General features: G+C 48.1%; 2 protein-coding genes across 5 annotated transcripts; both read left to right on the plus strand.

Annotated features, from left to right (window-relative positions):
- The first annotated feature begins 39 nt into the window (after nucleotides 1-39).
- On the plus strand, nucleotides 40-4,260 carry PIGS (phosphatidylinositol glycan anchor biosynthesis class S). 2 transcript variants are annotated; one of them, XM_065036980.1, is made up of 12 exons: nucleotides 40-200; nucleotides 291-430; nucleotides 503-614; nucleotides 970-1,059; nucleotides 1,222-1,313; nucleotides 1,464-1,662; nucleotides 2,021-2,163; nucleotides 2,261-2,375; nucleotides 2,559-2,704; nucleotides 2,807-2,907; nucleotides 3,266-3,476; nucleotides 3,637-4,260. In XM_065036980.1, the coding sequence occupies exons 1-12, from the start codon at nucleotides 158-160 to the stop codon at nucleotides 3,910-3,912; spliced, it is 1,668 nt and encodes a 555-aa protein (XP_064893052.1). In that variant the 5' UTR covers nucleotides 40-157; the 3' UTR covers nucleotides 3,913-4,260. The 2 variants fall into 2 exon arrangements, with proteins under 2 accessions (XP_064893052.1, XP_064893051.1); XM_065036979.1 differs by lacking the exon at nucleotides 40-200 and having other exon boundaries at nucleotides 202-430.
- Nucleotides 4,261-4,770: 510 nt separating this feature from the next.
- Nucleotides 4,771-21,367, plus strand: UNC119 (unc-119 lipid binding chaperone). 3 transcript variants are annotated; one of them, XM_065036997.1, is made up of 5 exons: nucleotides 4,771-5,004; nucleotides 14,945-15,058; nucleotides 15,972-16,074; nucleotides 17,002-17,174; nucleotides 18,030-21,367. In XM_065036997.1, exons 1-5 carry the CDS (start codon nucleotides 4,875-4,877, stop codon nucleotides 18,140-18,142), a joined length of 633 nt encoding a protein of 210 aa, XP_064893069.1. In that variant the 5' UTR covers nucleotides 4,771-4,874; the 3' UTR covers nucleotides 18,143-21,367. The 3 variants fall into 3 exon arrangements, with proteins under 3 accessions (XP_064893069.1, XP_021142753.1, XP_021142752.2); XM_021287078.2 differs by lacking the exon at nucleotides 4,771-5,004 and adding an exon at nucleotides 12,779-12,927; XM_021287077.2 differs by lacking the exon at nucleotides 4,771-5,004 and adding an exon at nucleotides 14,507-14,708.
- Nucleotides 21,368-26,790: the final 5,423 nt, after the last annotated feature.

The following is a 26,790-nucleotide window of genomic DNA, read 5'->3' on the forward strand; positions in this document are numbered from 1 at the left end:
CAGGGCGGGCACCGCGCTTCGATTGGTAGTTTACCCGCCTGTCTGAACCGCCGCGCTCCGCCCTCCACTTCTATTGGCTGTCGTGAGGACTGGGCTCTCTGAATGGCTGGGCTGAGCGCAGGTCCCGCCCCCGCCGCGGCTAGTTCGGGAAGTGAAGATGGCGGCGGCGGCGGCGGCGGTGACAGCGGCGGATGAAGCAGGTACTAGCGGCACCCGCATGTCCGCTCGCTGGCCCCGCTCCCCGCCGCGGCCCCGGGGAGCCGGGCCGGTGCTGAGCGCTGTCCCCGCAGAGCGGGCGCGGGGCCGGCGGGCCGCCCTGTCCTTCGCGGCCATCGCCGTGGTGCTGGGGCTGCCGCTGTGGTGGAGAACGACCGAGACGTACCGCGCCGCGCTGCCCTACGCGGACATCGCGGGGCTGGGCCGGCTGCCGGTGAGCGCCCCGGGGGGCCCGGGGGCGGCGGGTCCCGGGGAGCGGAGCCCGGGCTGACCTGCCCCCGCTCAGGTGCAGCTGGCGGTGCCCGTCGCCGTGGTGTTCGCCCCGGGGTCGGTGCCCGGGGACCTGCCGAGGCCGCTGCCGTTCAGGGATGTGGAGGAGATGGAGATCTCTGTGAACGGTGAGAGCCCCCTTCTGCTGTCCTGTCTCTCTGCGGTGGTCTTGTCCTTGCCCGGGGGGGTCCCTTCTGTCCCTGGGAGGCTTGTGCTGTCAGCCCGGGGCTTCCCACACCCCAGACTGTGTTCACAGCGTCGTTGTGTCCTGAGCTGGCGGTACAGGGGAGCAGGGGGGACAGCAAGGGCCCCGGGTGCTGCAGGGAAGAGAGCTGCCCCCCTCCCTGGTCACGGCAGCCCTTGGAAACTGGGACAAGCCTAGAGGACCTTGTGGCATGTGTCCCCCTGGGGCTGTCCCTTGTCCCTCTTAGTCCCTACGAAGTACCAGGACTTGCAGCGTCACCCACACTTTCTCCCCCACAGTGAGAACCAGTGTCACGTCCCGATACGAGATGGTCTATCGCGGCACCACGGCTCAGGAGGAGGCAGCGCTGGATGCGGCTACTGCACGAGGTACCAGGATGAGGGACTGAGGTAGCCGGGGCAGCTCTGTGGGAGCAAAGGCTTCTTTTCGGAGGCTGGTTGAGCAGAGAGGACTTGGCTTTGCTGTGTCTCAGGTTGGGGTGGGGACTGGAGTGAAATTTGCAATCCTGCTAACACCTTCATCTTCCCCAGAGGCTGATGCTGCTCTACACCTGCTGCAGGACGCTTCTTTGGGCTCTGTGACCGTGTATGTGGTCCCAGAAACCTCTTCTCTCCTGCCTCAGGTAGGGAGCAGCACCCTGGGGTGCCAGTGTCTGCGAACTTTGCCCATCAGAGGTGCCCTGGGAGAGGCGTCTGTCACCAGGCTCTTCTCCAGCGTGCTGGCAGGACCCAGCCCTGCTCCCAGCCAGCCCTCATCCCTTCCCTTTCCGCAGGGCGTCAGTGTCTATGTGGGGAAGCACCGCAGTGCCCTGGTGAAGGCGGGCGGCGGCCTGGCTGCCCTCCGCACGCACCTCCGGCAGCTCACGCAGGTGATGTCCTTCACGGCCAGCTCCATTGCCGCTGTCCTCTCAGACCGTGTGCCCGATGGCCAGCTCGGCCCTGACACCCGGCGGCACTTGAAATCCAGCCTGGGTACGGACGTGCACCCCAGCCCTGTTTCTTGACCTGGGGGAGACCTGCTGGCTCTGGGGGAGCCACTGTTCCTGCTGTGCCTGTGACATTCAGGGATGCTTTGTGGGGTAACAGCCCCTGGGGTCTTCCCTCTGCCCGTGGCAGTTGCTCTGGGCCAGGATCCATGCTACCGTTGCTGCATGTTGACTCACTTCTGTATGATTCCGCTTGGGGAGGGCCAATGAGGAGCGGATCAGGGCCAGGGAGGAGGGGATTGGGTTCTGCCGCTCCTGGGAGCTGTGTCATGGCCACCAGCCCAGCCTCGGCATTGCCAGGTGGTGGCCGTGCCAGCGCCTCACAGGCAGTGGGTCCTTGGCAGGGTACGAGATCACCTTCAGCCTGCTGAACCCCGACCCCAGGTCCCATGCCGTGCACTGGGACATCGAGGATGCCGTGAACCGCTACGTGCAGCCCGTCCTGGACAAGCTGAGCTTGGTGGCCAACTTCTCTGTTGACTCACAGGTGAGGGCTGGGGAGGCGATGGGGAGAGCCCAATTGTGGCCTTGCTGGGTGCCCCAGGATGTGCTTCTCTGCCGGCAATGTCTTTGTGTGCCTGCAGATCCTGTACTACGCCGTCCTAGGAGTGACACCACGCTTTGACAAGGAGTCCTTCAGCTTCCTCCTGAGCGCCCACAGCCTCCCACATGTCATCAACCCAGTGGAAGCCCGACTGGGTGAGCTCTGCGCTCCTGACCTGGCTTTCGCAGGACTGGGATTTGCTGAGGGAGTGGAGACAGCCGTGCCTGGGGCCTGTATCCCTTTTCCCCCACAGCACCGTGCCCTGCCAGTGCCAGATGGGAGCGAGGGTGACCGAGACTTGCTGTACTTGGGGGTTCTCTGACTCTGTCCCGCTGCAGGTTCTAGTGCTGCCTCGCTCTACCCTGTGCTGAACTTCCTGCTGTATGTGCCAGAGCGTTCCCACTCTCCCCTGTACATCCAGGACAAGGACGGAGCCCCAGTGAGCACCAACGCCTTCCACAGCCCCCGCTGGGGTGGCATCATGGTATGGAGCCGTGAGGGTGCTGGTGATGCCCAGACAATGCAGCAGCTCCGCATTCCCAGCCCCAGGGCTCTGGCTGTGCCTCGCTGACACGCTCTCCTGCAGGTTTACAATGTTGAAGCTCCTGCTTCTCCCCATGCCTCCCTCCCGCTGCACGTGGACGTGGACATGGTGCGAGTGATGGAGGTTTTCCTGGCCCAGCTGCGGTGAGGATACGCTCACTCTTCCCTCCCTGGGCCTCTGTGCGGTCTCCTGGCACACGTGGAAATCGCCAGGGTCAGAGCAGGCTGTACCTCTGTGGGCTCTGGGAGGCTGAGGTGGCTTTTTGTGTCCTTGTTGGTGCTGACCACTGGCCAGCACTGCTCTCTAGCCAGGGGTGCTCGTATACCTCCCATCTCCTGAGGTAGGAAGGAGGCTTCTCTTGACCTTTCCCACATCCAGGAGACCATTAGGTGTGGTTGAGACCTGCCAGGACTGAACGCACCAGGGCAGGGGAAGAGCAGGGGAGCGTGTATGTGACTGCAGACGTGCGATGTGGGCTGAGACCATCCCTTCTGCTTCCAGGTTACTGTTTGGGTTATCTCGTGAGGAGCTGCCCCCCGAGTTCCTGCTGGAGAGCCCAGGGAACGAGGGCCTGGCCGACTGGGAGCTGGACCGCCTGCTCTGGGCCCACACCCTGGAGAACATCGCCACCGTGTCCACCACCCTCACCTCGCTGGCCCAGCTTCTGGACAAGATCGGGAACATTGTCATCAAAGATGATGTTGCCTCTGAGGTAGGGTGGGGGCACCCTGAGATGGGTTGGAGGCCTGGGTGTCACTGTCCCTGTGCAGACCATGAGCTCTCACTGCTGTGGTGGTGCAAGCAAGGCTCCCATACTTGTCTTTGTTGTCCTCCGTGGCCAGAAACTGACCATTGGTGGTGTTCCCCAACAGGTGTACCAAGCGGTGGCTTCAGCCCAGAATGCTGTGGCCGAGTTGGCCATGGGCCACCTGCACTCAGCTTTCCAGGCCAGCAAGAAGGCGGTCACCTCCTCAGAGCGTGCGTTCTTTGACCCGTCGCTCCTCCATCTCCTCTACTTCCCTGATGACCAGAAATTTGCTATCTACATCCCGCTCTTCCTGCCCATGGCTGTCCCCATTCTCCTGTCCTTGGCCAAGATCGTCCGGGAGACCAGGCAGCGTAAGAAGGAGCCCACCAAGATGGACTGAGGCCACCACGATGGGACTGAGCCCAGTGTGCTGGTGCTGTCTTAGGGCTGGGACTGTTCCCAACTCATGGAGTGTGTTGTCATAGACCTGTGGCCCCAGAAGGTGTCTCAGAATGGTGGCAGGGCCAGGCCTGGCACCTCACCTTGGGTCAGCCATGGCCAAAATGCAGGAGGGAGAAGAGAGGTTGCTTGGTGGGGTGGGGGAGACGCTCTTGATCTGGGTCCTGAGTCTTCCACCCAGAACTGCTGAGATCCAAGAGGAGTTTGGGGGTCTCCTTGCGTGTCCCCCTGGCCCTGCACTGTGTTCAGAACAAGCTGCTGTATAAATAAATAAAAATAAATAAAAATATCTGGTGGTGTGGGGAGCTGGTGTGGAGCTGTGTGGCCTTCCTGCCCTGCCGTTAGCCCTCTGTGGCTGCCCCTCCCCCTGCCTTCCCCTGGTCCAGTTGCCAACCTCTGTACCCTCCAGTTGTTTTTTGGGGTCTGGCTCCTGTCTTACGGCTATTTTAGCCCAAAGCACTTATGGGGTTGAGCCGTTTGCACTGTCTCCTGTTGATGGGTAGTGCGGCAATTACACCTTAATGGGATCCAGCTCCTCCAGTCAGTACATCAGCCTGAGGCTCTTGGGGGGTGGTTATGCCCCCCCCCCCCGTTATGGATGTGAGGCAGGCAGAGGGTCTGTTCTCCCCAACCCCCGCGGTTCGGGGGGGCTGTTTCCCCGGGGTCTCCTGGGGACACCTCTGGGCTCTGCCCCCTATGACGAGGGTTTGGCGGGGGATGCTCAGACCCTCCCGCAGCAGCCGGGGGGGGGCCGTACCCCCCTCCCGGTGCCGGGCGGTGCTGTGGCGGGCGGGGGGCGGGTCCCGGGGCGGGCGGGGCGGCGATGCCCCTCCCGGTGCGGCGGGGCCGGCGGCGGAGCGCAGCGGGGCCGGGGCCGCTCACACCGGCGGCGGCGGCGGGGCCATGAAGGTGAAGAAGAGCGGCGGGGCCGGGGCCGGGGCCGGGGCGGCGGCGGCGCGGACCGAGGAGGAGCTGGGCCGTAAGACGCTCATCGGGCCCGACGACGTGCTGGGGCTGCAGCGGGTCACCAGCGGTGGGTGCCCGGGATGTGGGGTGCGGGACGGGGCGGTGAGAGGGGCTGAGCCGGGGGTGCAGGGGATAGGGACCGTGTCCCCTTTGTGGCTGGCGAGGGGTTCACCGGCGGGGGAAGCGGGCCAGGAGGACTCGGTCCCCCCCTCCCCAGGGGACAAGGAGCAGGGATGCGGTACCGCAGGGGACACCGTCCGGCTGGGGATGTGGCACCGCTGAGATATGGGGACCACCTATTGACCAGGGACTGGCCCTCCCCCAGGGGATGCCCGGAGCCGGGGCTGGGGATGCAGCTCCCGCCGCCGCCCCGGGGATGCACAAGCAGTGGGCAGCCTCCGGTCCCCGGGATGGAAGGTCAGCGGTGGGCTGCTCCCTGGTGCTCTCCCCATCACCTCTCTTCCGTGTCTCTGTATCTTTGTTCAAGGCTGGGCCGAGCTGAGCCCCCAGCTTGTGCCCACTGCGGTGGGGCTGGGGGGGTCAGGCTGAATCTATGGCTGCAGCACAGAGGGGCTTCACTGCAGCCCCATCCTGCAGCCCCCCAGTTTCCCTTGTTCCCAATATAGCATTGCTTGTTGCCAGAGCATCCTCAGGGGACGCAGGCATGGGGAAGTGCTGGTGGAGGGTTTGTCATGCTTGGCAGAACCGCTCAGTTGGGACCAGCGGTGCGGTGATGACTGCGTTGGACCTGTCAGGATTGCAGCATGCCGGGCTGGGAGAAGGCATGTGCTTCAGGCCAGCCTGGCCATAGCGGTGCCCAGCCTGCCCTGCTGACCCCCCAAAAAGGTCTTTTCGCATGTCCTGGGATCTTTGGGTCATCTCTGCAGGCAGCAGGTTGGGCAGGGGGAGAGGAGTGCTGGCAGGGGGGAGGGGGCTGCCCTGGGTGCCGGGCAGTGCTCCTCTTCGCCTTCGAGCGCTCTCAGATGTGGCGTTAGAGCAGGTTTCGTGTGGCAGGCCAGGGCTGTGCGGCGTGACGAGCCCTGGAGAGGAAGGCTGCGGCTGTGAGCGTTGGCGTGTGTGTGGTGAGCAGGGTGGAAGGGAGGGTGGGAGGAAAGCCCTGTGGGGACTCGGTGTTAGCCCTCAGGAAGGGGTTTTGGAGGCTCCTCTGAGAGAGGGGCTACTGAAGCTGAGTGGTCCTGGAGTCCCCTTCTCTGACCTGAAATGCTCTGCTGAGCTGTAGCTGTGTGATTCACTGCCCAGGCCCAGCAATCCCCTGCCCGTAGCAGGCAGGGCTGTGCGGCAGGTGCTGGAGCGTGCTGCCGACATACTCAGAGGAACGGCAGTTAGATGGTGAATCCAAGCGATGGCCGTGTCAAGCACTTTGCATGTTTGCTTTATGGTAGTCTGTGTGTCCCTGCCTTTGGCAGTCGTGGCTGGAGGGGCACATGGCCACCACACACCCTCGTACCTGGGGCGTGCAGACCCCACGTGGCATCTCTCCGGCCAGCGTGGATGATGCGTGTGTGTGGCTCTTGGTAAGGGAAGATGAGCTGGTCACTCTGGCTGGGAGCCTGCCGCTTCCAACCATGGGCTCGCACGCTCTGGAGCACGAGGAAAATTGAATGAAAATGGTATGAAAGTGGTTTGCTCCCCTCCTGGTATGAGGGTAGCACAAGGGGTGCAGATGTGTCGTGCCAAACAAGAACCATGAGAAGTGCGTGGCTGGGTACGTGGGAGCCAGCAAATGCTCTCTGCACCTGAAATCCTCAGTGCGCATTTGGCGATACAGGTATTTAATATATCCACGTTGGGCTTATTGTATATTACTACCCAGCAATATTTTGCAGCACCCCTTCTTAAGGTCAGTTTTCCACCTGGTGGGTTTAACGCAGAGAGCAAAGGTACAAGAATATTTTTCTGATCCTTAACATGTAATGATTATTTGGGACATTCTGTGGCCTTTACTCATTTCTATGGGCCACAGAAAGCTCTTAAAAACAGATTGCCAGAAATACCAACATCAAACTGTTCCAGAGGGTGCTGCAGGGAAGAGGAAAGACCAGACTGTGGGACAGGAGTTCATGGCTACCCCAACCTCTGCCTTGGAGATGCTGAGTTGGGATGAATACCATGTCCTATTTCAGCAGTTCTGGGTTTGATGCCCAAAGTTGTGGTGCTCCGGACAGTCGAAATTTGAAGAGGGAATTGGTGATGGGGTTGCAGCAGAAACGTCTCGGTGCCCTGGACATCTGCTGTGGTTCCACATGGGATATAATTAATCTTCATCCAAACTCATGGGCCAGTTCCGCAGTAGCTCACACGGTCGAGGGACTGCGGGTGAGCTGGGTGCTGCCCAGGGACCTGAGATGGTCTGGCCATGTTTTAACATCACTTCAGCAAACAAAGCCCAGGATAAACCATGTTAGATGAGGGCTTGGCACTGCAGGAAAGTGTGGTTTAGAAATGTTTACACCACGAGTAGCCTGTGTGTTTCTGAAAGGCTTGTGTGGGGAGAGGCAGAATCCCAGCTACTGTGTGGAGCACAGGATGGGTCTGGTTACAAAAGGGACTCCATAGCATGGCTGGCTGTGGTTTTGCGCTCACACCTGGGAGGGCCTTTCCAGCCATGCCCGTGCCTGGGGTGTGCTGGTTTCAAAGATGCTCTTTTGGAGCCAGGTTTTGCCATTTTGTGCTTGTTCTGCCAGCTGCGGGGCTCCTGGGTGCTTCCTGATACACCAGGCACATCTGCTCGTCCTTCAGCCCTGGAAGAGCTGGGGCTCTGGGAAACCAAACTGCGGCTTGTGGTTGCTGCCTGTTGACCAGGCAGCATGCAGGCAGCGTGCCGGCAGCGTGCAGGCAGGCCATTAGCCCTGCTTTGGGTCTAGGGAAAGCCTCAGTTTTCTGTCCTGAAGCACAGCTGTGCATTCCTCTTCCAACAGGTACAGCTGGTGAATGACCCAATGGGAGACGTCTCAGGTGGGGACAGTGGAGGTGCAGGATGTGGCTCTGTGGCCAAAACGTGTTTATTGCCAACCCTGAGAAACGCCGTCTGTAACCAGCCGGCAGAGCCAGCTGGGCGCTGCTCTTAATGTGCTTCTAATAAGCTTAAAGGGGAGTTGTGCAAACTGCCCTGCATATGCTATGTCCTTGCAATGTTAGATTGTCCAGCAGCTCTAGAGCCAGAGCGTTTCCAGGCACGCAGGGGTCCAGCCTGATGGATCTGGGGTGCTGCCGTGGAATATCTGGGCCTTTAGGCTGGGCTGGCTCTGGCACTGCTCCAGCTGGATTAGGTGTAAGGCGAATGAACCATTTTATTTGCAATTAGCGAGATTTGTTACTTGCTCACACAACCGCAGTTACAAGAAGAGGAAAAACCTTATGACATGATAAATTTAGGATTAGCAAAGGAGCGAGGCAGAGCTCAGTTCAAATTGCAATTAATTACCAAAACAGCCGGGGATCAGAGGGGTCTGTCTGCAGTTTTGGGGATGTCGGCGTCTGTCGGCACAATGTCCTGCCCTGTGGAGCCAGCTGAGGAGCTGGGCCCTGTTGTCCCCAGCACTGTCCTTTGTGTCTTTGACCATCCTGCATCTCGCAGCTTGGCTGGGTCACACTGTGCAAGGTTAATTCAAGCAGAGCTTTTAATTTCTTGCTCCATCTTTGGGGTTAGAGCCATCAGCAGAAAGAAGATATTACAGCCCCCTTGTGCCCGTGGGCAATAGTACCAGCCTTCAAACAGATACGTAACAAGGAGAGCTTCAGCCTCTGAGACTGCCCCGCTTATCACAGCCTCAGGTACCTGCACAGTTTGTCTGTCACGCTAGATTAAATCTTACACTTTAAGCTTTATTCTAAAGCTTATTTAATTTTAGCAAACCAAAGGGTTAAATAATTGATTACATACTTGGAAACAATTACAAAACAAAACCTAAAAATAAGAAACACAGACTTAATCATTTCTGAAACTAATCTCTTCCCTGAGCTGCCATTTAGGATTTCTCTGAGGCTGCTCTTAGCAGCTTTAGCTAAAGGCCACTTGGCAGAGCGCTGCCCCGGCGGGTCGCCCGGGGCAGACCCTTCGCGGGTGACTTTCATACCAGTTTTCCTGTACCATTAATGAGAAGCTGATGCGTAAGAATCAATTTTCAAAGCTGCTCCTGGACCATGACTTTTCCTTCCCTTCCCCTGTTAATTGGGAAAATTTATCGCATTGGGAGCTCTGATTAGCTGAGGGTGTTTGCGAGGAGGTTAATGAATCACTGTTCTGAGTTGTCCAGGGCTGTGATGTGTAAAAGCATTTTGATGTGCTGATCTCTCGTGGCAGAGCGATATCCCAGAGCTGTGTCAAGATGCTCTCACCACGACTTCTTTCCTCAGCAACACCACATGTTATGAACCTTTTCAAGGCTTTGTGATAACGTGCAGCTCGAAGTGTTGTGTAGATGAAAGGGTTTTTTTTTAGCAGTCTGGCGGTACAATATGGACTGTTAGCTTTCCAGGGGCAGCACACATGGCATGTGCGTAGCACAGGGTGCCGGGCTGGCAGCTGAGCGCGTTCCTCCTTCTGCCAGTGTTGTGGGTTTGGGCCATCCCTGGTGGAAACGGCGAAGGGAAGAGGAAAGCTGGGGGGTCAACCTGGCAGTTTGAGCAGGGCTTTGGCTTAGCCCTGTGTAAAAGCAAAGTGAACTGATTTGGTTAATGTTGTGCGTGTGGTTCCAGACTCTGCGATCGGCGTGAGCAAGGGGGAAGGAAAGTGTTTGGATGCCTTGGGGATGGAGGGGAAGAGCAGCTTCATCCTTCCTTAACAAGACCTTAACGAGACAAATTAATTGTGAGAGGGTGAAGTCTGGAAAGCTCTATCTTAAAAAAAAAGAAAAGAAAAAAAGATGAGCAGAAAAAGCAGAGTCTGGGAGGCGTGTGAGCCATGCGGAAGGACTCAGTGCTGCTGGTGGGTACATCTGATGGGCAATGGGGATCTTGGTAGATGCCCCAGCTCAGAGCCTGCAGGGCTGCGCCCCTCTGCATCCTTCACGTGGTCAGTAAAAGTGCTGCTGCAGAAAAACTCCTGTGGGATCCTCCTGGTGTGAGATTGTTCCTCTGGGGCATTCCTAGCAGTTTAATTACAGAGCAGGGCAGGGGGCTGCAGGTGCGTCCCTCCCTGTCTTCACTTACCCAAACCCCATGGCTTTAGGAATGGATCCTGTCTGGTTTAGCTTCTCTGCCTCTCTCTTTACAAGACTTGAACTGCTGAGGCAGAGGGAAATGGTTTATTTTTTTCTTTAATTGCACTCCAGTTGTCTAAGCAGGCATATCAATGCCGCTTGAAACTTGCCCTGCCTTCCCCTTGAGGTCTTGCCCTCTGTCCTGCGTCACCGCTCTGCATCTTCACGGGGTTTGTGCTATTTTTTGCTTGCTTCCTCCTGAGACTCTTCAATCTGATAATCTCCTAATCTCCAGCTCCCAGCAATTCCTCTGCAGTTGTCTTTGCTTTATACCTGGTTTATGTCTTGGGAGTTGTCTTCAAAATAGCTCATGACCTTGTTGACTAACGCATGTTAAGAAAGAGGCCTGCATAGCGACAGGAGCCTTCTCATTCCCCATATTCTTGTTATTGTCTGTGTTGGGGAGAGACATGCTTATTACAAATCACTGCTGTTGCATCAGTTTCTTGTACAGCATCATCCTGATTTAGCCCCATTTTCATGACCAGATTTTGAGTTCTTCCTTACCCCGGGTAGGCTCTGCTTTCCTTTGCGGGCTATTAAAGCCTTAAAATAGGAGCTGCCTTATCTGAGCTTAGACGCTCTGATGAGCACCACGGAAATATCTGCAATGTCTGTGAGGGGGACACGTGCTTCCTCCTGGGTGCAGAGGAGGAGAAGGGATCCTGAAAGGAGCGTGGTGAGTGCTGCTAACCCCATGGCCCATTAAATCCTCTTGGTAAAATGGGCCTGGTGTGAAGTGGTTGCAAAGGAAATCTGGAAATACAGGATCGACTTTTAGCTTTCTCTGACAAGGATCAAACACCTTAATCTCATCCACTGGATAACTGAAATAACAGGGAGAGGGCAGGAGGAGAAAGTGTTTTCATTATCTTTCTTCTTGTATCATCTGGCAATGTGTTATCCCTCACCTTTTCTGCTCCTTTGTAACACCAGCTCCCTAAAATATATGGCTGGAAATATGTGCCAGGGTTCACAATGCATCGTTGCTCACAAGAGAACAGTGTCTCTCTCATTGTCTAGGCTGTTTTCCTGGTTTCTTTTGAAATCTGGGCTGTTTTGGGGAGGGGAGGGAGGTTTCCTGGGTGAGAACCCGCTCTTCTCTGGACAAGCAGAGCTACCACCTCAGAACTGCAAACAGGCAATGAGCATCCATGGTTTCTGATAACAAAGCTAGAGACCTCTTAATGAATGCCTTGCTACAGATGGCTGTTCGGGGATTTTTTGGAATCACTTTTTCAGACAAAAGGAATAGGAAAATTCATGAAAGAATCCATTGTGTCTGGCTCAGAAGTCCATCACCTTCCAGACTTAAAAGCCATGGTAGCTCTTAAGATTGAAAACATCTTTAATAGGGGAGAGTTGCAGATCTTTGGGCACAATACAGAGATTATGGGAAAAATGCTGCAGAGGCACCGGCAGGAATAGTGATGTGTGAGTGACAAGTAGCTGCTAATATCAGGTCTGGGCAAGTTGAAAGAGTTTGCTCTTTAATCTGAGAACAAATTCAATTCGGTTGGTGAATTCTTTCCAGGCAAAGCTTGGGTGTGGGGGTCTGGGATAGGGCAATTCCCTGTGCTTTAGGAAAGAGTAGGAAATGCCCCTCTTTTCAACCTGTTTTTGCACTACTTAATGGGAGTAATGCAGGACAAAAGCCAATCTCTTGGGTTTCCGAAGACAGTGCTGATGTGTCCGAAGACAGTGCTGATGTGTCCATCCCTTCATCCCATGTTGTGAGTGTGCTCACTGTCAATCAGATGAGTACGGAGGGCTTGTTCAGGGAGATACCGTGATTATTTGGTTACTAATGGGGAAACAACACAACCTGTGGGCAAGTGGAAGAAATCAGAAAATATTCTTTCCTGAGAGACCAAGCCCACCTTTCTTGTAACGATCCACTTCAGTCGATGGAGGTTTGAGCTGCCTTATGTCTAACTGAAATAGACAGGGATGCTTCCTCCCTGCCCCAAATTGTGGTGCCAGTAAATTAGGGTAATGAAAGCAGATGATACATGTAAGTGCGTCACAGGAAGTGTGGGCAACTGGGCCCTACAGTAGTTTAAAAATAAGTATGTATGGGGTGAGATTAGCAAATTTGACAGTGCTCAGCTAAGCAGAAGTATCTGCCAATTCCGAGCAGCTCATTCCCAATAAGACCTGCCAGTGTAGCCGCGGGCTCCTGTTATATATGGGAAAAAAAACACCACGTGGCTACTTTGATTTTTTTTTTTTCTTTTTCTTTCGAACAGAAATTGCAGAAACAAGTTTAATAGAGGCTGAGAGGAATATACACCACCCTTTTTTTCTTGCTAGGAGACTGGGCACTGCCAGAGGAGGAAATAACCATTGATTGCAGTATGCTGGCAGCTGATCTTCCCAGATGTCATCCAGTTAGATACTGGCACGTTGATTTAATTGAAAAAAAAAAAGGTTTAAAATATTTTAAGTGCATAAAGAGTTGGAAAATGTAGTGCAGGGATGCAGACATCAATGAGCAGGAGCCTGGTGGGGATTCTGCCCGGGGTTTGCTCCTCTTTGGTGGCTCTGCTTGGCTCTCCGCTCCTCCAGATGAGTCATGGACACTGTTACTGCAGCAACGCTGCTGCCAATGAGGGGGATAAAGCTGTTGCCATGGTGCTGGATGGGCAGGAATTCTGCAGAAGGAAAAACACTTAATAATTAACTTGCAGACAAACGCGGCTTCAAACTTCGCCTGCGTGCTCTAGGGAAGGTGTCCCGGGCTCCCAGGCGACCGCCAGCCTGTTCGGGTACATCCCTCGCCTTCGTGGGGAGCAGCTGGTCCCAGTGGCCATGGGAGGGGAAGCTGGGGCTGCGGGAAGCTGTGCCGGCTCCCGTCAATTTGTGTTTTGCATGCGGCTGCTTGGAGCGGGGAAGTTGTGGGACGGGTTAAGGATTTGGGTCGGCTGGTGTGTTAGAACCTAAAATGATTGTGTAATTGTGGGACATTTGCCTGAGGATTGTTGAGCGCTGGGGCTTAAGGCAAGGGGTTGAGCTAAATTTCTGTCTCATCTTCCTTGCTACTGTTAAAGACAGAAAATAAGATTTTGCGCAGTTCTTAGGCTGTTGTGTTTAACAATAGGCTTGCATTTTCTTGTAGTAAAAAAGTTGAGCTTTTATCTTGTTCTTTCCGGCATTGTGGGTACTGGTGTTAGGTTTCCTTTGTGTCATGTTGATAGGAAAGGGAAACCTCCCTGCCAAATGCCAGAGATGCTTTGAACACAGTCCTCGCTCTTAAAGCCCACGTCCTTGTAGCATTTGCCGTCTGGTGGTAGTGATGGAGAGTAGTAAAACCCTCCAGAGAGCACATTTAACACTTCTGTTCCTTGTGCCAGTGAGCACTCAGACAGTTCTCCAACTTAAGGAGATTTGCAAAGAATAAAAGGCTTCCAGGAAGGTCCGGGTGCTGGATGTGCAGTTCGTGCTCAGCAGCACCCAGGAGCAATTTTCCGTAGTGCTGACTGCAGCTTATCTTTGTCCCTCGCTACAGAGGGGCTGGATTTCTGTAATTGCAGATCCCAGCATGAGAGCCTTGCTGTCTGGTGGTTTGCAATGCGTGGGTTTGAGGTGTTCTCTTACTACACCACAACAATCCTTTATTAACTCCATATCTATGGGGTGTGCTAACCACTGCCTAAGAACCATAACCCCCACCCGTAATGTGGGTACCTGATTTGTTACACCAGTGCTGAAGCAGGGGTTGTAATGGGCAGGTATGATCTCTGAGTACACTGTAACTTGCTTTCATATATTTAATGAATAAGCCTTAGGTGAAGGGATATATTTGAATTTTAGAAATAGGAAAGCAGACAGAAACAAGTGATTAACTCAGACTAACAGCAGGAATTAGTAGCTGAGAAAAAGCTTAGAATTAGAATGTTAAAGTGTTAGTTTCACCTTAGAACTTCCAAAATAAATAGTCTACAATGTGGAGGTACATGGTTGTTCAAAAGCTAACCTGGTTTGTATACATACAACATGTATTTAGATTTGTCAGGGTAAAGTAAGTTATTGGATCTGCTTTCAGTCTGTGGTTACACATGTGGTGGAAAGGAAGCACCACTGCTTTTTCCCTGAGAGGAGCTGATGCTCAGGCTGATGTGCAGCGAGGCTGAAGCCAGAAACAAGGACTTTCTTTCTCCAGAAAATACTGGCTTTGGTGGAAGCAGAGAAGGGCTCTGTTCCCAGACTTTTCCTAGGACAGGGAGAGGCTTCAGGACCATTTTAAATGCTGAGGGGGGAAAAATGTCCTTGCATGGGATGAGCATGGGTGGAGAAAAGAGGCGTCCTTTGTCTGCAGAAGGCTGGGGACAGGGGAGGTGGCACAAGGGAGGAGGACGCTCCTGTTCCAGTTAAGCGCAGGCTTAGTGCTCACAAAGCTGCTTAGCACTTGCATTCTGCCAGAGGGCAGTTTTTAAAACAGGCAAAGCCTCTTACACGGAAAAGGCTTGGATTTGATGGAGGTGCTGACTGTTCTCAATACCCTGAGGGGGAATGGATACAGAAGATGGTGGCAGAGGGTTGGAAAAAGGTGATGACCTCCGAATGCTGGGGGAGAGAAGCCTTTTCCCTGTCCTGTCCAAGCAGGGCGGTGCAGGCGTTCAGAACAGGGACCGTCTTTGAGGATGTGAGATTTGGATTAAAAACAGGGTTAGTAGTGGAGATGGCATTTGGGCTGCTCTCACTGCTTCCTGTGACCTCCAAGGAGTAGCCAGAAATACCTGGTAACTCTGGGCAGCCTTCATTTAAATTTGCTTTCCTCTGCAGATTATTTGTGCACTCCAGAGGAAAATGTTTACAAGATAGACTTCACCAGGTTCAAAATCCGGGACATGGAATCTGGCACGGTCTTGTTTGAAATCACCAAACCAGCAGCTTCAGGTGGGTGCACACAAAAAATGCTGTTTTCATGAACAAACAAATGCTGGTGTCTGCTTCCTTTTGCCTTTCCCCACTCGTTTTACTCCATGCACTTCCCAAAAAGATGAGATGCTCTCAATTGCAAGAGAGTTGAGTCCCAGCCTGGAGCAGAAATACAGAAGTGTCCCTTTGCATCAACACAGTGAACAGAACTCGTTGCTGCCGTATTCTTAGGGCTGCCATCTGTGATGAGAAAGGACAGATGGATGTTGTAAACAGAAGCAGAGGAGGAGAAGGAGGAGGTCACCGTGTGCTCCTTGCTTGGCTCTTCATCAGCTAGAGTGAGTCCCCCTGTACATAGTTTGTTAGTCCAACATCTTTCACTCACGAGTCATGAAAATAGAATTTCTAAAAGGGAGAAACTTTGTTAATTGTGCAAATTAGACAGACTGAAAATTTGCTTGCCTTTTTTTTTTTTCCCCCATAATTTTTTAGGCGTTACTTGTAACCATCGAATTGTTACCTGTTGCTGGTGGTAATAAAACCCTGGGGCAACTGTTCTTTTCCTGGTCAAGCAGTCTTTTCAATCTTACCCATCTCCCTGCAGGTGAGAGGAAGTTTTCTGTAGCTTAGAGGTAGCAAACCAGATGTGCTGAGGTGAAATGGCTTGTTCAGAGTCGTGCTGCAGTCCTGAATCAGAGGTAGGAGCAGTAAGTCACGTCAGAAGACAAGAAGTATGTCAAACCAAGACCATTTCTCAGTGGAGTCTTGGAGTGACCAGTAGTAGATGCCTTAGAGAGGATAGGAAGAGGGTGAGCACATCATCAGCTTCCTCCGAGTAATTTGCTGGTTTAAATGACTCAGCAATGTATGGTTACAAGTATTTTCACGGGGTTTCTGTTTCTCAGATGATTGTGACTTTGTGCTTTTCCAGAACGTGAACACAATGACAAGAAGGACATTGACCCCAATGCTGGACGGTTTGTACGCTATCAGTTTACTCCAGCTTTTCTCAGACTTCGGCAAGTTGGAGCCACGTAAGTAGTTGCTCCTGTACTACTTTTTCTACTATAGGAAACAACTGAAATCTTATAAAAAGTGGGTCTTGCTTGTTGATTCTGTCAGGAAGTTGATATAATAGGGATCTTTTGTAATTACGAGGATCTCCAAACATCTTTGGATGCTTTGCTTTCTCCATCCATTTATCTTGTTTATTTACCTCAGAAACAGGCACGATGCTGAAGAGATTAATGCTAAAAGGGGCAAAATAAGGTGGATGGAGTACTCTGATATTCCAGCTATTTTCTGTGTGTTGCAGTTTGTTTGTCAGAGGCTCTGCCAGTTTTGGAAGGCATGTCTGCAGCCTTCTGTGTTACATTCCTCCAAAAACCATTAATCTATAGATGCACCTGAAATGGTGAAGGAATGTTTGACACTTCAGGCACCAGAACGATTTCTGATCTGTGTGGTAGTGCTGCTTGTCTCCCTCAATAAACCACAGCAGAATGTGACACCTAAAGTGGCTTTCTGTAAAGCTTTGGGCCAATGTTATTGCTACACTAATGCTGGTGACAGCGTGTATTGTTTCTTTAGTAAAAGTTAGTAGTGGTTACTACTAACTACGCTATCACTACTAACTTACTAGTGACTCTACTACTTACTCTAGTGAGTAACCTAGTGAAGCTGGAGGGATCTTTTCTTCACTGAAGATGAGTTTAAGATTGTAAAATTGTCTTGCATGTCTTTTATTCCTTGAGTAAAAATAATCAAAATACAGTATCATCCATGATTTGTCATGCCATGTTGTGTCCCTGTAGCATGCTGTAAGAAAAAGTGGAAATTATAATTTGGTTAGTACCATTACTTTATATTTTTGGCTTTCTTTTATTTTAGAAGAGCTCTCTTCTGCCTGAAAAATCTTGTTTAGGAAGAAAGCTCATGTCAATTTTATCCTTCTCTTTCAGGGTGGAGTTCACAGTAGGGGACAAACCCATTAACAACTTCCGCATGATTGAGAGGCACTATTTCCGGGATCAGTTGCTTAAGAGTTTTGATTTTGAATTTGGGTTCTGCATTCCCAGCAGTAAAAACACTTGCGAGCACATCTATGAATTCCCGCAGCTCTCTGAGGACCTCAGTAAGCAATCCTTAATTACTGGGTTACCACGCAATGACGTTAATCTCAGCTATTTGAGGAAACCCTTACTTAAGAGCTCTCTGTAGAAAGTGGGTAGGGCCAAACACTTCCAGGTAGTTTTGTATCTGTATTGATACAGGTTTTGTTTTCTAGTAGCACCTGTCTTGTTACCTGCCAGACATAAATTCATAAAAGAGAAGTTTCGGTGTCAGGGAGAAAAACGATAATTGTATTATAAAACAACCAAAAACCTAGGATTAAAAAGACATCAAATAAATGGGTGACTTAAATGTTATGTTCTGTTTTAATGTTTGATGTGCTATATTGATAGCTTGGGACTTTTGAGTTTTAGTACGAACATAACTTTTATTTTCTCTCCTCTCTCCCAAAGCACAATAGCATCAGTACTAAATCTGTGTGATTTTATATTCTTTACAACCCCTAATCATGTATGTCAGCACTAATATTTCAGTCTGTGGAAAATACAATGATGCACTGCTGCTTAGTTATTGACATAACAGAATAAATGTGAGTTTGCCATTTTATCACTTTTTTTTTTAAAACAAAACAAAATTAAAAATCCACCCAAACTCTAGTATGATATTGGTTTGAGCTTAGGTAGAGCACTTACACTTTGGGTGCTGCCTTAAAATACTTAGCTTATGTTGGAGTTCTTTAAAAGATACTATCAATGGATGGTTTTGGTAGGTTCCTGGTTTAGTTTTGTTTTTTTCACTTGATGAGTTTGCTGCTATTAAATGTAACTGAAATCCAGTGCAGAGCATTCCCTCAGCAGGGTTTCTGTGTAACATGATTGATTTTATTGTCTTTTTTTTTCTCCCTCCCCCCCTGCAGTTCAAGAGATGATCCTTCATCCATATGAGACACAGTCGGACAGTTTCTACTTTGTAGACAACAAGCTCGTGATGCACAACAAGGCAGATTATTCATACAGTGGAGGACCTTGAGTGCGGGACGGACAGCTGGCCTGCGCTGGCTTGCCCTTTCCCAGCGAAGCTGTCAGGGATTCCAACACCTTCCGTGCAGTTGTCCACAGCATCAACTGGACAAGGATCCGCAAACCACGGACTCTCTTGCCACAGTAGGAGTTTCATGACTAAATTTGACAGTCTTGTCTTTTGGGAGCTTTGATGCAGACCCAGTTCTTCAGAACTTTAAGTGGTTCTACAAGGCTAAATGATCTTTGGATGCCACCTCCCTAAATTCTTGAAGCGTCTGCTTTGCAAATGGCCTTCTGGGACCTGGGGGATTTTGCCCTAATTCTGTGGATCTGTGTTTTTGCCCTCAAGTATCTTTTAGGATGTGATCACTTTCTCAGAGAATGTGATCCGAAAAACCACCTGAGTGGACGGCTGCAAATACAGAGTTTTGTTTGTTTGTTTCTCTTTGTGAATGCTTCAAAGACACGGCCAATTTTACTTGTACACCCAGCTGAAAATGTTGAGTGTAACATCTTGCAAAAGCAAGTTTCACCTTTAGATTAGTTCTTTGAATAACTATCTCATCCTTTAGTTTTGTTCCTTCTATGTCATGTTCTGTTTAATCTTGGAAACACTGAACCTCTCAAGGAAGACCAGTGATTCACTGGCAGAGCTATTTTTAATTGGGTACAATCCTGTTAAATTTCAGGTGAAGGCAAAATAGCCCTGAGGGTCTTTGAACCTCCCATTTTCCATTAATTTCATTTTTTGCAAACTGACTGCACAATAATCAGGAAACGTTGAAGGATTTTAGGTTTATTTAAAATTTTTACATAGCTAACATCCAGCCTATTCATGCTGTATGTTTTGTGGGTCGATTTTCCTTCATATCTGTTCAATACTAAGATAAGGGCTTCAGCACTGCTTCTTAGAGCAACACTTTCATTTGTCTAGGGCAGCTGGGGAGTGTGGAATTTCCAGTTTTCCATTTGTATCTGAATTTGAAGAATGTTACGCCAGTGTTTTCCCTTTTTTAACAGTTTTGCATTGGCTATTAATACAGGTGAAAGAGTAATTCTGATAACATAGGACTTCAAGGCACAGCAAAAATTTAGCACAAGTTCTCTTTTCAGAGTCTGTAAGAAGTTTAAGGGCAATTTTGCCCAAGTTTTTCAGCATGCACTTCTTAGGCAGACAGAAGTGCAAAGAGGTAGCTACGTCAAACAAGTAAACTACTGTATGCAAAACAAAACCTGTGAAGGATGTGGGGGGTAGCGTGTTGTCATGAAACCCTTACTCTAAAGGTCAGTTCACTGATACTTAAAAAAAATAAAAGGCAGTTGCAGTTTGTAGATATTTCTATAAATACTTGATGTCTCCATGTCTAATTCTGTGAGTTTAAGTGGAACGTTATATGTTAGCCTCAGATAGGTGTGATTGTAACAATTTTTATAAAATACCGTTTCCAGTTGCAATTAACATCTTTGTAGTCACAGCCTAAGTCAAACAGAACTACAAATGGTTCCAAATGTAGCCATCCGCCTAAGAACAGGGAGGTGTTTGTGCTCTTCTTGGGGTTGTGGTACTATTCAGTGTGTCACCATTTGTATTTGGCTTGGCTTTCTTCTGAGAGAGGATTCAGTTTGCTAAAGAAAATGCAGTGAGTTAGGTTACAGCACAGAATTTTTTAAGACTGATAGCTAAGGAAGTGAAACATCGCAGGCTACCGAGTTCCAAATTCCTCCATTTTGAGCAAATGGACTATTGAAGTATATTGAGAATAGTGCTACATGTTGACCAACGGACACTAGATTCCAGTCTTCATGACAAAAATTAAAGGGAACTCTTATTCATGCAAAGATTATTCAGGGGCTATTTAAGGCAAGAAAATGCTAATATTCAACTTTTGTACTAAGTATTACATAAATTTTCTATTAATTATTCATAACCTGAAAAAATATTGTTAACAGCCCAATTTTAATTAGATCTGGTTAGGAGTGAAACTATAGATATTATTGCTATCCCCTGGGTGTGGAAAGCAACTAGAACTGTATGTGTCGTACAAAAGCTAGGCAGGTTTTACATGGATTGACTCCAGGGGTAAAAGTTATCTTTGGGAAAAAATGAGAGAGAGGAACAAGGACAGGAAAACAGTTAATTTCAGCTAATTGGAATCAAGAGCTTTAAGGCCATGGTAAGTGTAAATGCTTTTTTTTTTGAGTTTGGGATAGCTGGTAGCTTCTGTTAGCAGTTCTTTTCGGTACCCCCAAGCACAAGCACTACCTATGTTGATACAAGTGTTTCAATATTAACCAGATGTTAAATCTTATTGACAGTTCATATCATTTTCTAAACATGGAAATATATTTGAAGAGTGTGATATTCCAGGCCTCAAGTGCAGCTCAGTTGTTTTCTAAATCACAGGACAGTCTGAGTAAGCGGGTGAAGCTGTGTGTTTGTGTATCTGTTCACACGCTGTAGTTCACTGCCTCCCTAGAATCACTGTGCTAATGCCTGCTGTGATGTCTGCTCGTCTCTTAATGCTACACTGAGAAAACCTGTTTGAATGTGACATTGACTTTTTTGCATAGTCTCAGAACTGTCTGTATTAAAATGTATTTATAAAAAATATATATTTTTTGTGGAAGGAAAGTAGGATTCTAGTTAATATACCATTGGGAAGATGTTAGAAACATTTTTACCAGGTTCATTTATAATTCTTTGTATCTTGTTAGTTAACCTGATTTGTTTCCTCTCAGAACATCCACTGTGGCCCATTTAGTGGCAATGCAATGCACTGTCATGCAGAAAATCTGGTTTTCAGAAAACTGGGAGTCTTTTGTTTCCTTTTGGGACAGTAGGAAACTGGGAACCTTGGCACCGAATCCACTTCTGTGGCTTTGGCTTCAGTAACTCGTCTGTTTGATTTATTTGCAGATAGATAAGTAGCGAGAGCAAAGATTGAGACTTCAGAATAAAGAAAATTAGATGCTACAAATTTAGTCTTCCTGTAGGAGAAGGAGAGTACTAAAATTAATTTATACAAGGATTAAATAGGGAGTACACTTGCTTAAAATTATTTAATATTGGCAGCTTAGTCATAAATGTGCATACTAGCGAATATGCTCAACTTTTTCCATTATCTCGGAAAATGGTTAAAAACCACGTCACTTTCATTAGCAAGTGTTTCTTCTCCTGTAACAAATGACAAAATGTAAAAAATAAAACTAAATAAATTATTGATCCTCGAAATGGAGCTGATTGTCTATTTTATTTCAATGTTTATATTAGTGCATGAAAAACATTTACATTTTCATTGAGGTGTCTTCCATCGATATTTGAACTCCAGGTTTGTGCAAATTTATGTAACTAGCTTCACTTTTTGATGTTTATAAACTAAACAATGCACATGTGAAAACACTTCAGTGGTTTGCATAGTTAAGTGAGTAAAACGAATTAAAACTGTTTAAATAGGAATCAGCTTTCTGATTGGTGAAAATATCTTGGGGTATAATTAAAATAATTTTCAAAGTATATGAACGGAACTTAGTTGTTTCACAGATCAGTTACGCACCAGGTTTTGCTTTCGAAAAATCTGCTGGCTGCACTATGGAGAATCAATTTTTGAAATTAATATGACACCCGCAATTGCTGTCTCTGCCATATTGACTAAAACAGAAATATCTACTCAAGCAGAAGTGAGTTGTACTGGGGTAATTCTGTCCTGATTTTTTTTTTTTGACATTTTAGTCAAAAATTCCCAGGAATATCTCTGTATTTCTTTCTGTGAAGCAGAACAACTTGCCTACTCTCAGTGGAAATAAAAAAAAGGACAATGTTTTTGTTTGAAAATATCTCCTGTAACTCATTTGATTCCTCATCAGAATTACAGCAATGCCTTAGTGACACAGTACCCATCAGAACAATTATTGTGTACTGGATCTTGCAGGGGAAATTTATTAACAGAAGGCTTTAACTTTTGGACTATTACTTGGAGCTGCATGAAATACCTGCGCTGAATTCTGCAATGAGGTGATGACCCGAGCACAGGTTTGTAACATGGCTTGTTTGGCTATTACTCATCTGAAATCTGCAATGAAGATATACCCAGGCTTTGACATCAGTTCTCTTACAGGTTTTCCTGAATTGGAGGATGGTTTCTGAGTTTCTGGTTTTGCCTGTACAGGTTCTCTGTGGTTAGATGCTCTCTCCTGATTAAGCTTACACTCAGAATTACCCGAACAACTAGAAGCTTCTGACCTATTTTCTTAGAATTCTTGAAAGGACCAGATGCTGATTTCACTGAATACCTGAGCAGAAGAGATAGCAAAATCAGTACTAATAACCGTAATAAGGCAGCTTAAACAGTCTCTCTGATTTTCATGCTTAAGTGTAATTACCTGGACTGGTTTAAAAATTTCTGAGGTTGAAGAGAAGCTTTAAAAAACCCCAAACAAACAAACAAACAAACAAACAAAACCTCCAAATTCAAAAGAAAATTTCCCTGTGCTAAATGTCTGCCAAAATTAATGAATTAGTGTTCCTTATTCTGTATTACCAATACTTTTTTTTTTTCTTAGCTAGCATGTCAGTCTTATTTATTAATAAATATGCCTAATCATCCTGGAGATAATTTAGGCTGGATATTAGAAATTCTTTGCAGAGAGAGTGGTCAGGCATTGGAATGGCTGCCCAGGGAGGTGCTGGACTCACCGGCCCTGGAGGTTTGTAAACTGAGATTGGACATGGCACTTAGTGCCATGATCTAGTCAATGGACTGGAGTTGGACCAAGGGTTGGAATGGATGATCTCTGAGGTCTTTTCCAACTCAGTTGATTCTATGATCTTAGGTGTTTGTACCATGCTTTTCATTCTTGTGTCATTGTTTCTACCTGTGACTTTCATTCCCTTAACATTTCTTAACTGTGGTAAGAACGTTTCTCAGTGATACACTATTCCAACTTTCCCAATGTATAGCTTTAAGACCATATACCTTATTTTTAAAGAAAATTTTAGAGATTACTAAAGTCTGTTATTGCATGCTAGGATAAAACAAAAGTATTTATTCTAACTATTTAAGTCCACAAAAAGGAGTAACTGCTTTACAGAGATTTTTTTTTTCCTTAAACAGTGCTGTACAAGAACTTTAAATAGGAGGTGAAATCATGCTGGATAATGTATTTTAATTAAAACTACAAAGAGAATTTAGGTAGGTAGAGTATAATTGCAGTTGGATGATTCCCGCCCATTATTTTGAAAACTGACATAGGATCTTAAATAACAAAGGCCTGTTTTATTTAATAATAATTTCATTATTCTAGTAGAGGGTGTAAAACATGTTAATGAATCTTACATATGAAAGTAATTTGTAGCAAGAAATAAAAACAGGCAGGAAAGTCAGAAACAGCAATATGGAAAACACATAATGAAATTTACTTTATGAAAGGAAGTTAACACATACGGAATTGTTGTAAACACTTCCAGTTTTTCCTACTATGAATCAGAAGAGGGGAATAGCAAGCAACCTGGACACTTTATAATCGTTATAGTGTAGATGGGTGTACAAAGCATCCTTTGAACATGAGTACAGAGACCCTGTTTCAGCTAGAAAAGGTGTGCTTCACTATATGCTAGAAATATCTAGAACCTCTTTCACTAAAAAACAAAACAAAAACCCCACACTAAAACCAAAACTCAAACCCAAACTATTTTCTTTATGAATGATGTTGCGAAAGGCATAGCAGACCAGTTATGTGAATGTTGCTCTGTTCATTGGCATTCACCTGGTTTTGAAAATCATGTTTTTATTTCCCAAATGCATACATTACCACCCTTCTATATAATTAAGCGTCTAATTAAACCTGATGACTGCTTTGATGTCTGTACAGTTTCATAAGTTGGGAGAACAGAGGGCACTCTATGTCCACTAAAATTAAAGTGTACATGGAGACCTGGTTACAAATTCAGAGGAAACAAAACTTTCTGCCCCAGATGTGCCAAGTCTCCTTAGCACCAACATATCCTGTTCCCCCACTGGAGTTCATCAGCTGGCACTTGTCATAAACTAAATTTGAAATAACAGTTCAGAAGTGGTTTTTTTGCAGCTGACAAATATATCCGTATGCTTCCTGTAGCTCTCTGGCAAGAGGCACTTGCAGCAAACACAAATGTCACCACTTAGATCACATTAAAGATTATTATTTCAGCTAACATTTGAATTTCTTTAAGAGAAGTTAAAATGAGAAAGGTAATTTCCAGCCCAAGCAAAACCTTGCGCTAAAAGCATTGTGGTTTATCTCTTTAGATTAACTAGATATTTGGTACAAAATATTTCTCTGTACTTTTGTTTGTTTGCTTTTTTTGTTTTTTGATGTTCTAAAGTCACGGAGTTACAGGTAAGCATAATGAATGCCTTAAGTAATCATTTAAGTCTGGTGCCTCAGACAAGCACAAACATGCTGGGCTTATTCATGTGGTTGAAATTAAGCTATTCAGTAGATGCCTCGTGAGCGAGACCTTAAAAGTCTTTGTTCATCCAAATCGTGTAAATTCCCTTGGTGCATTTTGTTACTGACTTGCAGAGAACTCGGTGCGTGGCCACTTGCAGGCACTTTAACAGCACAAATCTTCTGGGCAGCCACCTCCCTGGAGAGGAAAGCAAAGCCTGTAGGAAATGCCGAGCCACACCTGCCTCGGGTTTAGCTCATTACTCATCCCCGCCCGCTGCCAGGCCTTTCACCTTCACTTAACGCGCCTGTTCCCGGCACCACAAGTCGCGGCCCCTCCTGGCCCGGGGCTGTGGTGGCGCCGTGAGGCGGCGAGCGCCCCGCGCGCGCCCAACGGCCCTTCCCGCCTTCTCCTTCAAAACCCCACCGGCGGCCAATCAGCGGGCGGGTCTGGGCGCCCCCCGTCCGCGATCATGCGCTGTGTGAAACGAGGACCCCCCACAGCCGGTCGCTGTCGCGGTCCCCGGGCCGGTCGGTGTCGTAAGGGAGGCGGCTCCCGGGAGGCGACAGGGCCGCAGGAAGGGGGCGGCTCCGCGGGCACGGCGCCCGGCCGAGCGGCGGGGAGGCGCTGCCGGCGAGGTGGGTCTTGGTAAATCACCTCAGGGGCACACTTGGAAGGCTGCCGTCCACCGCGCTGGTGCCTGCTGCTCGTTAGTTGACGTAATTAATTTTCCGTTGACGGTCATGTGAATGAAAAAAATTAGTAATGTGGCCAGTGGCGGTCTTTGGTGTGCAGCTGGGCCTAGTCGGTGTTCTCAGGAGTAAGTGTTCAATGGCTTTACTCACCTCCCCTGTGCCCGGGTCAAAAATCGATAGATCCAGAATAGGAAGTGTTTAGCTAAAATGGCTGAATTAGGGAGGTTTAGTAGCAACTGCAGTCTGTTCATCAGCAGTTGTTGGCTTTGGGGTCTGTAGAACACTTTCTAGTCATAAAAATGATTTGCAGCAAAGTTGGTGTGAACTCATTAGACCTTGGAAACTAATTCCAGGGTTGTTGGTATCTTTTGGCCATTGTTGGTTTGGAGACATTAATCCTAGAAAAGGTGGCTGGGCTGGCTGGCTTTCTCCTGTGTATGTGCCCCTCACTCTATTTAGCCCAAACTTAGAAATCTGTAGGTAAAGGCTACTAGAAAGGTGCCCGGTGTTGATGTGGAGATAAGACAAAAAAGTTATTATTACAGTGTGCTGAACTACCAGCTTCCCACCTCTGGGGAGGGCCCTTATTTGGTGAAGATTTCACATTGATGGTCATTTGCTGAGACCTGACAGTTCATCATCCATTCAGTATTTGTTATGTTGATATCTAGTATCTGCGATTTTTGGTCAATGTGCCAGCTGACTGAGAAGCAGCCAGGGGAAATAAATGCTGTATGCAGTAATGGTGTTTATTTTCAGTGTAAACAAGTATTGTTTGTGTGTCTTTGTTTATTTGTATGTACAACAAAAAATTTGCTCTTTTGTACTTCTCGGAAGGACTGGATTTAAATTTTATTTTATGAGCAAACTCCATTATTTTAGTGAAGAAGAAAGCAGTAGTTCTCAATTTTTTTGCTATGGCTACATGTGGGAAACACTAATTTAAAGCTTCCATTTACATTATTGCAGTGAGAGGATGCATGGTGAACCATATAGTTCTTCTTCAGATAGTGGTTTGTGGTGTTTTAGACTAGAAATGGATTAAGAAAAAGCTTATGTAAAAGTTTTTACCGTTTTTGATGTTTAGTAGTCTGAACACGAACATTTCCATGTGGATCTGGAAGTCTGATTGAAGTATAAAAATGGAGCATCACCACTGATAAACTGAATTGTGGAATCCAAGCATTTGTCTCAGCTGATAGTTTAAATTTATTTGAAAGTGCTACTAAGCCACACTCTTCAGGCTTTGTGTACAAAGTGAGAAACATAAAGTAATACTGACGTGCTATTTAATACTTCTATTCCGTAAGACTTATTAATCACCCTTGGTTTTAAGTAGCTTACTGCTGTGTCAGGGTTTTGAAAGATTGTGCAAAGATATGAATGTATCTACATAGAACAGTATAAAGGAAAGCAAATGAATCTTCAGGGGCAGTGGTTTTATACCAAGAATAGGAAAACATATGGGAGGCAGCCTACTTTAGCCAAAAGTCTTGTGACAGTGAATTTGAGCTCAACTCAAGAAGAGAGAAC

This window comes from Columba livia, chromosome 20 (genome assembly GCF_036013475.1).
Source record: "Columba livia isolate bColLiv1 breed racing homer chromosome 20, bColLiv1.pat.W.v2, whole genome shotgun sequence".
Classification (NCBI taxonomy): domain Eukaryota; kingdom Metazoa; phylum Chordata; class Aves; order Columbiformes; family Columbidae; genus Columba; species Columba livia.